The sequence below is a fragment of the Candoia aspera genome, chromosome 1 (assembly GCF_035149785.1).
Source record: "Candoia aspera isolate rCanAsp1 chromosome 1, rCanAsp1.hap2, whole genome shotgun sequence".
NCBI classification, from domain to species: Eukaryota; Metazoa; Chordata; class Lepidosauria; order Squamata; family Boidae; genus Candoia; species Candoia aspera.
The window spans coordinates 7,218,844-7,233,778 of NC_086153.1; the positions used below are offsets into that span (position 1 = coordinate 7,218,844).

The window sequence follows — 14,935 nt, forward strand, 5'->3', positions numbered from 1 at the left end:
GGCAAGGCCTACTGTGGGGGCTTTCTCCAAAAGTGTACTCTGTGGCTGTGGAGGTTAGTGGCTTCCTGCAAATTGCATGCTGGCTATCGCTTTACACCTCCAAACTTCACTGCTTGATGTCATGGAATGGCAGCGCTCCGGTCTTTAAGCAGAGTTCACTACGGGAAACCCAAATGTACAACAGGGTCAGGAGCCCTCCAAGTGAACGCGTTGTCCTGGCGCAGAAGTAAATTTCAGGGGTGCTTTGGAGGTCACTGCCTGTCGTCCAAAGGCCCTCTTATGTCTAAAAGTCACCCCAAGGAATACAGACGCAAACTGATTGTTGCTTTTATTAAAAGAAAATTGAGGTAAGTGAAACAACTCCAAGATCTGCCAATTCTCCCAAAGCAGAAGCCACTTGATACTTCCAGCAGAGAGGTTCATCCGAGTTTATTTCTGCTAAAGACACAAGGATCGCTGCATCTTTTAGGGACCTTTGCCCTTTTTCCTCCCTTCCTCAACCGTGTCAGAGGGTTTGCTGACTTCCTAACTTTAGTGGACTAGAGTTCCAGCTACAGTATTGAGAAGGTCACCTTTTCACTGTGGCTCTTCTTGCAGCCCCCAAGGCGCGCTGCATGGAAGAGTCGGCGTGGCGTCGAAAGCAACGGCCAGTTTGCAGTTTTGGTTACAAAACTGGTGGAAACAAGAACCCCTTGATGACACATCAGTGCCTATGTTTGGTATGAGGGAAGGAAGGGAAAAAACGCAAAGAGGGCTGTGGGAATCTAGACTCGGTTTTTGGAAGGTTTGTGGGACCGATGGGACTCCCTGGCTGTTCCAGGTGTCATTTGGAAAAAATCTCAGATGCGCTGTGCCCTCTGCAAGCTGGGTCACCCTGGAGTGAAGCTGAACCTCTCTCTCTCTCTCTCGCCGTGTCAAGAGAGGTTTGACGGACGTTTGACATTTTATTTCATGAAGAAATAACGGGAGAGGGTTTCAAAAAAGAAAGGCACTGAACTGAACCCTGGAGGAAGGATCTGCCGGAGATTGAAGCCCATCACGACCACCCCCGAGGTCCCACAAGTGAGCCTTGAGACGCCTTCGCAGCTGCAGCTGCTTTTGGAATAGTTTTGAGGATGAACCAGGTCGAATGGCATCACTTTATTGCAAAATAGGTGCGTTGCTGAAGAACATCGATCACCCTTCGAGCCAGTTGCTTTGGATGCTGCAGCCTGCTCCAAGTTGCTGCAGCCCTCCAGATGTGCAGGATGTCAGTCCTTGTGGTTCTCGGCCAGCCATCTTGGGCCGTAGTTTCTGGGCGGTCTGGGGTTGGACTGCAGCGCATCTGGAAGTTGGGGGAGGCTGTGGTCCCTGAGCCGTAGCGGAAGAGGGTCTCACTTCACACGCTTGGCACTTTCCAGGTTTAGAAAAAACGCACATGGGGAGTAGTTTCTCGATCTTGATTTTTAGTGAAGCTTGGCTAGTTATCCTGTGATATAAGGGCCCCCCCAACCCAGACCCTGAATTAGATCCCCCCCCCCTATTTTTGTATTATGCTTGAGCAGGATGAATTTTAGTGCTTTGCAATGTATGAAAAACCAACAGCATTAATTCCAAATTGCTGTTTTTTAAGCAGGGAAATTGGGTTCTTGGTTTAGAAGGAAAATTAAAGTGTCTGGTGTTTTTATTGCTGCTCCCCCTCCCCTCTTGGATCAGCTGCACATTCCGCTATACATACAGCCGAAGGGTCTCACAGGTGCATTATATGGGCATGGTGTGTCTGCAAGGAGAAAGGAAACGCTGACCAGCTGGGCAGCGGGTTTTGAAAATGGGCTCCCAAATCTCGTTCACGAACCTGAGGCAGACACTTTCTCCAAACAGCAAGGCACATGCCCGTGCCCCCCAATTCCTATCACAGCCCCGAGATCCCACCCTTGCAGGTTTTACTCAGCACTACTCCTCCAGGCCTGCACGTCTGTAAAAAACACACCTGCCCTCTGAGCCATCCGGAGCCTCTTTTGCTGATCTCCCCCCCGCCATAAAGACGAGCCAGCCGCTGCCTCCAGCTCGTCCCCTCTTCCTGTCTGGAGGAGGGATTTCTTTCATTGGCCACTTTCCAAATTGAATTAAGGCCATTTTCATTTGGGCAGATGCCTACGCTGAAGTAAAGTTTCTTTCCTAGACCAAAGCATGAGGAAGAAATCGGTGGGGTGGGGAGGGGGTGCTGGCAAGCCAAAGGCTTGTTGGCTTATTGTTGTTCTGTAGCACTAACTTGCCCCCCCCCCCAAGCAACCAATGCTGTGGACCTGAGGAGGGGGAGAGGCACTCACAGGTTGGGTTTGGTCCGGCGTGCCCTGGAATACGTGGCACTGCTCGATAGATTTGTTTAACCCCCAAGGACTGGCGATGCCCACGGTTTTCAGGACCCAAGACTCCGACGTTATGCTGCCGCTTGGGTGCCCACCGGCTGCTCTGCGGACAAACATGGGCAGAGGGAGCCTGGACTGGGAGGAGGCGTCCAGGGAGGAGGGAGGCGCTGCTGCTGAACAGTGTTTTGGAGCGGCAGAAGGGGCCCTTCCCTGCCTTGAGGCGGAGGGAGGCGCTTTCCTGATCACGGGATGAGCTGCCTGCAGTCCAATGGCCTCCCTGTAGGCACAGAATTGGTGATTGCGCTAGGCCCCTTCAAGCGGGTGGGAATCTTTTCCTTTTGCTGCCCGCCTCCTGCAGGACGAGCATGAAGGGCCCTGTGAAAAACGGGGGAGATTTAAGCAAGGTGCCTAAGCAGCAGCAGCGTGGCTCTCGTTTACCACGACTGTTGGCAAACATGGGGCATCTTGGGTTTGCGGGGGGGGGGGGGGGAATTTGTTAAGTAACAGACAACTGGCCAAAAATGGACATCGGCCCCTCATCTCTCCCCGCCTTCTGTTGTACGACCTCATGGTACAACAGTACCGTTCATAATCTCTGAATAAGTGCTGTACAAACAACCACTAGTTACAATATTGGTCCACTCACTGTTAAATAGGTACAATTATGTGACACCCATAAATTATTTTAGGGGGAGCCTGCATTCCAAGAGTCTTCCACTGAAGTCTGATTTTTAAAAAAAATTAAAAAGTCAATTTCCAGCATTTCTTGGCAGGTCCAAGTTGTGAGGTTGAGAGCAGCAAGCAGCCTCTTCTTTCCCGCTGCGATTGGGGCATCCTCTTACGTGGAGGCGGGGGAGTCCATTGTGGAGAGGATGCGCACGATCTCGGCACGCTGGGTCGGCGATATGTGCTGGGTCATGTGGACGATGGAATCCATGGCTATCTCTGGATTGGCCTGGACCAAGCTAGGAGAGGAAAGGGGGGAGAGCAATTTCAGGAGTGGTAGACGCCCCATTTGGGGAGCCCGGCTCTGTGATCAGACAACCAAGAACATCTGCGTGACTCATAGCAAAGCAGAAGCAGCCCTTAGCGATCACCTTGAAAGGGTTCTGGAGGTGTATGCCGGGGGCAGAGATAGTCAAGGGATCTTGGGAAGCCACAAGAGTGAAGCTCCATATTTATTATTCCAAATTAATCAACCCTGCAGGCTTTTCATAGCCAGCAAGCCCAAGACAGACGGCTGGCATTTTACAGAAACACCTATTTCGAATGTATGGAAAATGAAGTGCCTGAGTGTTGTGGAGCTCTCTTACCTTCGTATCTGTTTGAGTATGTAGTCCCTGGAAATGTATTTGATGTTCTCGTCAACCACCGAGCGGACCCCTTCTTCCTCGGCCAGCTGTTTCTCAAGCCACTCCGCCAGGTCTTTGTTGCTGTCCCACAAGTAGGCCTGCCGAGAGAAAGCTAGAGCTGTTGACTAGCTTAACAGAGGCATGATTTAGAGGACAGCTGTAATTAGGGAGCAGAGGACTTGCTGTGTTTGCAAAGAGTTCAACCTCAACCTCCCAAATAAGGCTGGGAGGAGTCTGGGGGCCTGGTGGTCTTGATGAAGCTGAGCGTCATGAGAAGCAGCCTCCTGTGACTTACACAAGGCTCTGCTCCACTAGAAAACCTTCAGTTGCATCTGTCAAAGCTGTGCTGCTCTCCTTCCTTCTAAAAGTAGCTCCATAGCATTCCTTGCTTGGTCCACCACTTGGATCTTCTGTTCCTGTCCAATGGAGCCCCAAGCTAGCCTAATCCATCCAAAGGCTGCTTGACTCACATGCTGAAGCCACACTGTTATCTCCTCCTGCCCCAATTAAACCACACCAGATTTGGAGGGTGGAAGAACACTGTGAAAGAGAAAGGGAGGAGGAGGAGGCGGCGGCGGCTGGTGTCTGGAGTCAAGCAGATGCTTCTTGGCAACCCCCAGGAGGTCACCACCCTTTTCCTTCCAGTGGTTGAGGGGAACCTCTGGCTTTCCAAGGTGCCATTAGATACCAATTCTCATGTGCTGTAGGTAACAGAAAGGAATTCTCTGGGGCACTACATCAGGCAAAACAACTGCCTCGTCTCATCAACAGACTTATTCAATTCTGTCCGTATAAATGCTAGGAATTAGTTATGCAGCAGCAGGAAAGCCAAACTATCTAGCTGGCTTTAATCATATTGTTAAAAGTGTCTAATGCCATAGCTTCCAACTGCAGATTTATTTATTTGTCCAATTTATAGGCTGCCCCAATCTGTTAGATTCTGAGCAACTTAGAAAGTACAACAACAAAAACAAAAACAAAAATCAAAAGAGTTCAGAGAAAATAATCCATTAAAAAATGACAACACCCCACAAGGGTCCACCACCCATTCTAACCCAGGGCCTGTTGGAACACATTTTAAAGGCTCCTTTAAAAGGGACCAGGGTGGGCGGCCCTGCTCACAGTATGTGTGCTGCTAGTCCTCATGGGTGATTTGCTCTAGCAGAAGCAGAAACAACCTTAGCAATTTCTGCAAGACAGAAATCTTCTGTCTTCCTTACATGTACCCAGTCAAGAAACCAATCCCCATTTTTGAATTAATGAACATCGGAAGAGAGATCAAAATGCTGTCAGCCATGGGGTGAAAAGACCCTAGCAGTAAATTTAGAAGAAGAAGATAAAAAAACAGGAGGGAGCAAGATCAAGATCATTTAGTTCTCTGTATTTGCTAGGTAGTTGACTATATAATAATTCAGGAGTGTGTTTGAACCCTAATAGCCATCTCACTGCTTCTCTTTGCCTCTCATTTTCTTTACAAATCATTTAAGAATCGTTAATGGTTTCCAGGGGGAAAAAAAACCCAAGTACCACCATTAGTGCTCATTCATATTTATGTCATTTTATTTGGGTAATTAAACACAAAAGCTCATCATTTAAAGGTGCACTATCCTTCTCTGTTATATTGCTAATGAAGTCCGAGTCGGAATGACAATGAATTCTGCATCATGATTTAATAGCAAGTCGCGCCAAAAAGCTCCAGTGAAGGAACAGGGCAGCTTCATGGTTGGAAACAGCTGCCGGCCTCTCGAAGGGCGACCCTTTGGCCCGGGGGTGGCTCTGCAGCAGCCAGCGCAATGCAAAAGCCAAGCAAAGCCATTGGGGAAGGGGGCGGAGGGGAAATCGGCTTGAGCCTCAGCAGCAGTGGGAGGCCTTTGGGAGCCCTGGGGATAATTTGGAGCGGCTCTTCGGGGACTAAATCGGTGCAACATAGTTCCTGCGTTGGACTTTTCATCTGTTTTTTAAAAGAAAGAGCTCAAAATCCCCATGGCAGCAATTATGTGATTTCCCCTTTGCGTATGGTTTCTGTAGAAATGGATGCAACCCTGACAAATGAGACATTTCCTCTTTCGGGGGGAAAAAATATCTCAGGAATAGAGATGTGGAACACTGTGCTTGGTGATGCTCTCCTGCTCTTCTGTTGGGATGAAATTTACTAAATCAAAATAAATAGCTGAGAGAATGGGTGGTGGGGTGGGCTTCATCTGCCTCAATTCCTGCAAGGTCATGTAAGTCATAAGCAAATTGAACTGATCTGCTCCCCCCCCCCCCAAAAAAAATCACTTTTCAAAATTTTATCCAGAGGAATGGGGAAAAGGGGAGGGTGAACAATATTAAAATTCACCCAGGTTAAGGGGGAAAACACATGGATACATTTCATACCAGGCCTTTTTTTCAAACCCTTTTTGCTAGGTGATTTCTAAACATTTCCTTTTATGCTATTGCGTTTCTCATCCTTGGCAACTTGAAGATGCATGGACTTCCCCATGCTGGCTGGGGAATTCTGGGAGTTGAAATCCACGCATCTTCAAGTTGCCAAGGATGAGAAACACTGCTATAGGGTATAAGAATTGTGTTAAAGAGTAACCTAACAATTAACTATGTTAACGTAATTAATAGTTAAGAATGTTAATAGGGTAGCTCAGTCTTCCCCAACTTGGTATCTTCCAAGTGTTTTAAGATCCTAGTTCTTAGAATTGGTTCAGATCAAAAGACCCATCAAGTCTTTCTACTGCACACCGACTGTACTTCACCGCAAGGTGACCATTTGAGTATAAACAGGAAACAATTCTAAAACGGACAGGCTCCTGATTTGGCTATGGAATCTCATCAGCAGAGCAGATGAAGCCAATTCAGAGAAAGAGCAATAATTCCTACCTCATGGGATTGGATAGAGGGGTGGAATACAGAATTGGACAGGGGACTATTTTCGTAACCTCATTCTTTCTTTCACATACAAATAAAATTGATAAAGCCGCCCAATTTACTATGACGCTGGGCACCATATTGGTTAAAAGCCTACAGTGCAATGAAATAAAGGCAATATCTAGGGAACCAGCATACCGCAACAGAAATACAATAAAGCTCAAGGGATACGCATTCCACCTGACTCAGGGCCCAGGGTAAAAAACTGTTGTCTTCAAGGCTGGCTACTTGAATCTTTGAGGTATATATTGGCTTGAATGTAAATAGCACGTTCTCATTTACGTCCCTCCCCTCCAGGCTAGCCAAATTTTTACAAAAACAGACCAGTGTTACATTTATGTCGCATTTTTTCTCCAAGAACTAACATCAGCTTTCATGGGCTGAAAGTCAGGGGCCCCCAGTCACCCAATGAACTCCATACTGAAGGTTGACTTGAAGTTGAGTTTTTTTGCTCCCAATCCAACATCTTAACCACTGCACCACACTGGGAGAACCACATTTCACAAGTGTTGAAATAAATTGCAAAAAACATTTCTCTCTTTACTGTTGTGGTATTACTGGGACTTAACATGATGAAAATGTTTTTATGGCCAAGAATCAGTACATTAATGTAAATAAATGTTTGAAAGAGAATAGACTCGGATCAGGTCTAAGTTGGACTCCATGCGTGAAGCAGGGTCTGTGGAGATACCGAGGGAACGTTTTAGCCCTGTTATCTGGGAGCAGTTTGATGTGGTTGGACCTGAGGAAGTGGACAGGATCCTCCGGATTGTGAATGCCACCACCTGTTATTTAGATCTGTCCCCCTCCTGGCTGGTGAAGGCAGCTCGGGAGGTGACGTGTGGTTGAGTCCAAGCAATGGTAAATACATCCTTGAGTGAGGGGGTGTTCCCGGTCGCCTTTAAGGAGGCACTGGTGTGCCCCCTCCTCAAGCCATCACTGGACCCAACTGTGCTGGACAATTTTCGTCCAGTCTCCCACCTCCCCTTTTTAGGGAAGGTGGTTGAGAAGGTGGTGGCGTTACAACTCCAGAGGGTCCTGGAGGAAACAGATTATCTGGACCCCTTTCAGTCAGGTTTCAGGCCAGGATATGGGACGGAAACTGCATTGGTCGCACTTATGGATGATCTCTGGTGGGAGCAGGATGGAGGCAGTGCATCCAGCCTTGCTCTCCTTGACCTCTCAGCGGCTTTCGATACCATTGACCATGGTATCGTTTTGGGATGGCTCAGGGAGTTGGGGGTGGGCGGCGTAGTTCTGCACTGGTTCACCTCCTTCCTCCAGGGCCAGTCCCAGTCGGTGGTGAGAGGAGAGGAGAGGAGAGATCCAGCCCTCGACCCCTCCATTGTGGGGTGCCGCAGGGTTCCGTTCTCTCTCCTCTCTTGTTTAACATCTACATGAAACCACTGGGCGAGATCATCCGTCACCACGGGTTGAGGTATCATCAGTATGCTGGTGATACCCAATTATACATCTCTATCCCGGGTGAGGTAAGTGATGCAGCGACTGCCCTTTCTCGGTGCCTGGGGGCTGTGGGGGTCTGGATGGGGAAGAACAGGCTTCAACTGAACCCTGGTAAGACGGAGTGGCTGTGGGTTGATGGGGCTTCATCTTCCAGGGAACTGTCATCTTTAGTTCTGGATGGGGTGGCACTGCCCCAGACAGACTCAGTGCATAATCTGGGGGTTCTCCTGGACTCATGACTCCTGCTCGAAGAGCAGGTGGCAGTTGTGGCCAGGAGGGCCTTTGCGCAACTTTGGGTTGTGCACCAGTTATGCCCGTTCCTGAATCGTGAAGCCCACCGAACAGTCACTCACGCCCTGGTTATCTCCCATATAGACTACTGCAATGCGCTCTACACGGGGCTACCCCTGAAGAGTATCTGGAAGCTTCAGCTGGTCCAAAATGCAGCCGCGTGGGCTATTTTTGGTGCCCCTAGGTGGGCAGATATAACACCGTTGCTGCACGAGCTGCACTGGGTGCCAGTTTGCTTCTAGGTCCAATTCAAGGTGTTGGTTATTACCTTTAAAGCCCTACATGGCATGGGGCCAGGCTGCCTGAGGGACTGTCTCATCCCCATTACATCAGCCCGCCCCACCCGATCATCCAGAGAGGGCATGTTACGGACCCTGTCCATAGGAGAATTTCATCTGGTGGGGTCCAGGAAGTGGGCCTTCGCTGTGGTGGCCCCCGCTCTCTGGAATATCTTGCCCCCGGAGGTGAGGCAGGCCCCTTCTCTCCTGACCTTCCAGAAGGCCCTGAAGACCTGGTTCTGCCATCTCCCCTGGGGCAGGAAAGTGAATAACCATTCTTGGGGATGGCTCGCACCCTAGAGTCCCTCCCACCAGCCTGGATTTTACATCTCTCTTAGATTTTATTTATTTATTTTTTATCATAATTGTTTTATGTGATTTTAATGTTTATGTTCCATGTGGGATTTTATTGTAAACCGCCCAGAGTCCCTCTTCTGGGGGAGATGGGTGGTGGCTAAATTTGAGTAATAAATAAATAAATAAATAAACAAATAAATAAAGATTATACAGTATTTTAGGTGAACTATATTTGGTTGCTTAATGAGCTAATACTCAATCGATGACCTTTACAGAAATTCTTGTATTACCAAAATGTGACACTTCGGGAATTTTTTTTTTTTAATCGTATGGCATAGCAGTTTGGTATTCATGCTGCTTTTTCTTGCTGGGAAATCCTTGTGAGGTCCAGCAGCCAGATGTGTAGACTATTTAGCCGTGACAAGTCACGTTGCCCGGGGTGCACCCCGAAGAGGCTAGTCTACATTGCACCGAGTTGGGCTGGGAGGGAAGGACTGGCCCAAGGTCACCCAGCCGGCTTTCGTGCCTAAGGCGGGACTAGAACTCTCCTACCACACCTGATTGGCTCTGGGGCTGAGAGGGAGGGACTGGCCCAAGGTCACCCAGCTGGCTTTCGTGCCTAAGGCAGGACTAGAACTCTCCTACTATGCCTGATTGGCTCTTGGGCTGAGAGAGAGGGACTGGCCCAAGGCCTCCCAGCCGGCTTTCCTGCCTAAGGCGGGACTAGAACTCACAGACCCCTGGTTTCTAGCCCAGCACCTTGACCACTAGACCAAACTGGCTCTCACTTTGGGAATAATAAAGTAGAAATATTATTCCAAGGATGAGATAACTGAATATTAACTGACAGGATACAGCATTCCTTACCATGCTATATTTGGGGAGGGGGGATTCTACAGCATTCCCTGTCCCAATGATACAACCAAGCCGTGATGCTTTTAAAAACTTAAAATACTGTAAAATATAAGATTTAAAAGGTGTGGGGACTTTGATTTCAGCTCCCATAGCTTTCCAATATGTTTGCTTTGTGATTCTACCTAGAAAAAGAATTAAAGGCCACAGTGGTGTCCACTAAAAGGGAGAATTTCTTGAATGAACAGACCACCTGGCCTCCCCAGTTATTTTTTTTAATAAAATTGTTATAAACTTCAGCAAAGTGAAGTGAGAGGGTTGGTGCTTTTATGAAATCCACAGCAGCCAAAGCTGATTATCAAAACAGCTGCCAAACAGTTCGCGTGTTGTTTAACATTTCGGTGGCTGTCTTCCTGGTGCAGCAGCAGCACATCCCCTCCTACAAGTCAAGGTGCTTGCAAGCGATCAACAAGGCAGCTGGCTGTCCCGTCCCATCCCGCCCCGTCCCCTGGCCACCCTGTCCCTTCTGAGCTGCAAATGTCTGCCACTCCGTAGGCCTGAGCAAAACAAGGATTTGCCCAAGATTCCCAAAGCTTTAGTTTAGACGAATATTTAATACCCTTATTAATCATTTTTAATCCGTTTGCCTTTAATTAAGAAACAGCATGATGCTTTCCTATCAACATATGCCAGGGAGCAGATTAATTGTGGCTTAAGATAACTCTCCTTGATTGGTGTAATGTATTAGCTAACTAGATGCATGGCTTTAAAAAAAAAATTAAAAGAAAGCCGCTAAGGCACTACCTTCAGAAGCTCTGGACTCTCCAGAAAACAAGTTCCACCCCCCCCCCCTCAAATGCAAACACATTCTCTCCCTTTTGCAGCATTTCTGGTTCATTTAGATCTCTAATTTTTCCTACTTTAAAAACTGGATGCCCAGCTATCCGCTCTGGAGAGTGCCAATTGCAAACTGCAGGCATCTTGTAAAATGGGAGAAAATGAGAAAATAGTAAAAACACCGCTGATACTTAAAAATATGATAGAGAAGACACTAAGCACGCTTTAATTCCAATAGAATTCCAATAGAAGCTTTAATTCTCTGCTCATTTCCTATCAGCAAGGTAGAAAAGGCTGTAGGTCTTTCTCCAAACACGGGAAGGACGAGAGCTTTAAATGTGCAACAACGCTCAGGGAAACGATAAAATTTTGATTTGAGGATCCTTACCAGGTGTTAGAAGAGACCTGAACCTGATCACCAATCATACCTGTCAACTGGATTAATGGGACCTGGGACCTTTCTTCTCAACATTTTGGTGTGGAGGGAACTTTGTCTGACAGACGGGTCTGTCATCGGAATGCTCAAAAGGGGTGTGACCCTTGACTGCTTGGTCAATCAACTGAACTCAGGAGTCTTTAGAAAACTTCATCTCCTGCCAAGCCAGCAGGACTCCATGTCCAAGATTACTTATCCGCCCCACCCGCTTAACCATGTTCTAAACCCTCCTAGAGGAAGGACCGTTGTTTTGGAAATGGGGACACAATGGGAGTTTAGAACATGGTTAAGCGGGTGGGGCGGATAAGTAATGATACCCTCCATATGATACTGGAGTAAAAAAAAAAAGTGTATCACACCGTTCAGGTATAAAGCAGCTATAAAGCAGTTGGGCTTCAGAACCTCATTGTCAAAAGCCTAACCAAGATGGAGGCCAAATAGTCCATACATGGTTTCCATTTTCAAGAAACGTACCCATCATTTTCTGTTGTATTTTTAGTTTTTGTTTTGCTTAAGTAGACCTCTACAAACATGGAGATGAAAATAAGAGCTGTGTACTTTGAAACTGTCAGTCAAGTATAGTCTGACTGATTGCACTAAAACTCAGTTTTTTTGGCGCAAGATGTGGAACAGAGTGGATTTGTCTGTACAGTGGACAAAAACCAAATCAAACAGAACCGGTCTCCCTAACTAAGTAAATGAATATCTTTCTACGGAGGCTTACTTCCTGCCCTCTCTAGAGAGCTCAGGATATATTACAATAAGTTTAATTATTTTTCCCATAAGTAAATTTCTCTTCCTAGTCACTGCTGCATTAGGCCTACTTATAATTACGCAGGTTTCTTCATAACAACCTGCGACACCCAAAATCTCTTTGGTGATAAAATTAAACTCTACTTCCATCTAAATGGAACAGAATATATCAATTATCAACTGCTCTAAAATTACATACAAGAATAGCCCAAATTCTGGAACTTGAATAAATTATGCACATCATGACTGTTTAACTCAGTCTGACCATATTTTAATCATTTTTTCTTGGAGGTAAATTATACCTCCAGACAAAAATTCTGCATATTTTCCCTGGTCCCACATTGATCTAAGATTTCAGCAGGTTTTCCTGCAAGCGCTTACACTTTATAGCCATGAGAGTGACGTCAAACAAACAAACAAAAACAAACAAACAAACCGAAACAGTCACAAGGCAGAGGAAGAGGCAGACGTAAATAAATAGACGTGTATTTGGGTGTACCTTAACTGTGCCTTCAACTTCCACAAACCAGCGTCTCAGCATGGCCTGGATCTGGCCGTCAGTCAGTTCAGGATTTGCAGCATGGATCTTCTTCTTGACCAAGTCCTCCAGAAGAAGGCGCCGAATTCTCCAGTAGAAGAACGAACGGGACGTCTTCCATTCCAGGACATCCTGGGTGCGTGAGGGATGGGAAGAAGAGCGCAGGGAGGGGAGTTTACAACGGGAGTGGGGAATCAAGGCCTCAGGTCCCACCCAACCCACATGACAGCAGTTCTGGATAAAGCCTGCGCAGGGGAAGATAGAAGGGTCGCCCTCCATAACTAAAACAAAGGAACAGAGATCGGAGGATGTTTTATAGCATGAAGAGCTGATGGGGGGGAAAAGCCCCCACTCATTCCATCTGTATCTCTCCAACATGACGAGATTTGCTCTAATCTACATTATGGATGCTACTTTTAGAGACAGAGCTAATCTCGCCGTCAGAACAACAGGATGTTTATCATGTATTCATTTTCACTTATCGTCAGCCACCTTGGAGGCTTGAAAGGCAGAATGTAAATATTCGAGATCAATAAATAAATCTGAGTACACACGGGCAAAATTGCTTTTTACAAGCGAAAATTACTACATGGTGCATTTTTCTGTCAAACACCCATTCTTAAGTTGCTCGGGCAATCCTGTAAGACGGAGGGCCGGTCTCCTCCCCGCGTGTGTAAAATGGTTTTATTGGGAAAGGGCCGAAAGGAGAGCAATTAACTCCCCTTTAACCACATCAGTTAGTCGTTTGGGCTGTGTGCAATTTTATCTCGAGTTGATGTGGAAACGCAATGTGACATTGGCTTCCACAGACTTTTTTTTTTTTTTTGCTTCCTAATGCCCTCTCTCTGAGGAGAACAGAATCATGGGGTTGGATGAGACCTTGGAGGTCTTCTAGTCCAACCCCCTGTCCAGGGCAGGAATCCTCAGGCCATCCCAGACAAACAGCTGTCCAGTCTTTTCTCGAAAACCTCGAGTGATGGAGCCCCACAAGGCAGGCTGTGCCATGGCTTTCAGAGTCAGGAAATTCTCCGTGTCAAGTTTGTGCCTCCCTCTGTACAGCTTCCACAGTAAAATCCACCCTCTCTGCCCAGGGGCTTTGCTATTTATTTCTAAACTTGGTCACCTTTGTTTTCTTTTCTGCCCCCACCCCTCTCCCTTGATTACTGAAAAACTCATCATGCCCAAGCTGGAAAGTGGTACAGGAACTGAGAAAGATAAAATATTTGGAATTATGGACTGCTTGGGAGCAGAAGGCAGGAATAAGGGACGCTGCCGTCTGGTAGAAGAACCAAGAGACAATATCTACATTTATTGCTGGCTGGAAACCCCTTACAGACTTTTTGCATGAAACAGGAAAAAAAATGAACTTATGATTTATGGTTTTGGATGATTAGACAGGACAGATTATAGAAAGAAGAGAGCTATGTTGTAACCACCGAGTAAGAGGTAAATTTATAATTGCGCTTATAATTGCTGTAAAGAAGATTGGAAGCTACTTCTTTGTCTCTTTTTTTTTCTTTTCTATTTTTCTATTACTTTTTCTCCCTTTCTTGCCCTTTTAGCTTTCTCTTTGATTTCTTTCTTCTTTTCTCCTTCTCACTCTATGTTAGTTTGTATTTTCTTTTTTTCAATCTTTAATAAAATTATACCAAAAAAAAAAAATTGAGAGGACACCCATGCCTCCAGGCACACTTCTTCAGTGAAAAGGCCCATCATGAATCCAACTGAGAGTTATTTTAAAAAATTATTTTAAAAAGCTACAGTCTCCCATTCCCTCCACAACCCCGATGGAGCAGAGAGGTTATTTTTTAAAGCTGAAATCAGACTCTGTCAAGAGCCAAGTACTACTTCTAGGGGAAAGAAGGAAATCTGCTTAATAAAAGAAGCATAACGAAGATGAGGATTCAGAGATACACTTCTTGCAAGTAAAACCGGTTTGCTTGCTTCCACGTAAATGGGCCCAGTTCAATCAGAGGCATTAGAATGAGGCTGCTGTTGCACAGATGGTGACTTGATAGTCCGACTCAGCGTTTCTCAACCATGGCAGCTTGAAGATGTGTGGACTTCAACTCCCAGAATTCTGAATTGGTCAGAATTCATGCTGGCTGGGGAATTCTGGGAGTTGAAGTCCACACATCTTCAAGCTGCCATGGTTGAGAAACGCTGGTCCAATTGCTCAGGGAGAGGCACCCAAGCTGGTTTGTTGCAAAAGAACCAGTCAGGAAAAAAGGCAATTGGGCCCTTCCTGCTTTTATAAGGCAAGGGTAGAGACCATGGTCTGCAGGCCAAAATGCTGGCTTACAAGATAGGTAAGACTTGTCAGATAGATAAAAAGGTAAGACTTCATTACAGTCACAGACTGAAAGGAGGAAAAAAAACCATAGTAAAACTTGGCATAAACAGGAGGAGTTACAACTCATAGCAGGGCTCACCTTACACATAGTGTAACAAAACCTGGCAACATATAAGGACCCAGACTTGTGTTTTGTTATGCAACACATCGCATGAAATAGAATCAGTCCGAATGCCCAGGGAATTGAGGGAAGAGAGGTCAGATCGACTGCAAA

At 46.5% G+C, this 14,935-nt stretch overlaps 1 protein-coding gene across 5 annotated transcripts in view; it reads right to left on the minus strand.

Moving 5' to 3' along the window:
- Window positions 1–303: 303 nt before the first annotated feature.
- ACACA (acetyl-CoA carboxylase alpha) overlaps window positions 304–14,935 on the minus strand; it is a 252,885-nt gene continuing 238,253 nt past the window's right edge. For all 5 annotated transcript variants that reach the window (XM_063296753.1, XM_063296749.1, XM_063296752.1 and 2 more), the window contains 3 exons: window positions 12,330–12,500; window positions 3,662–3,798; window positions 304–3,313 (listed from right to left, as the gene is read on the minus strand). In XM_063296753.1, the coding sequence (XP_063152823.1) occupies window positions 3,187–3,313; window positions 3,662–3,798; window positions 12,330–12,500 (435 nt within the window). In that variant the 3' untranslated portion in view covers window positions 304–3,186. The remainder of the gene's footprint in view (window positions 3,314–3,661; window positions 3,799–12,329; window positions 12,501–14,935) is intronic.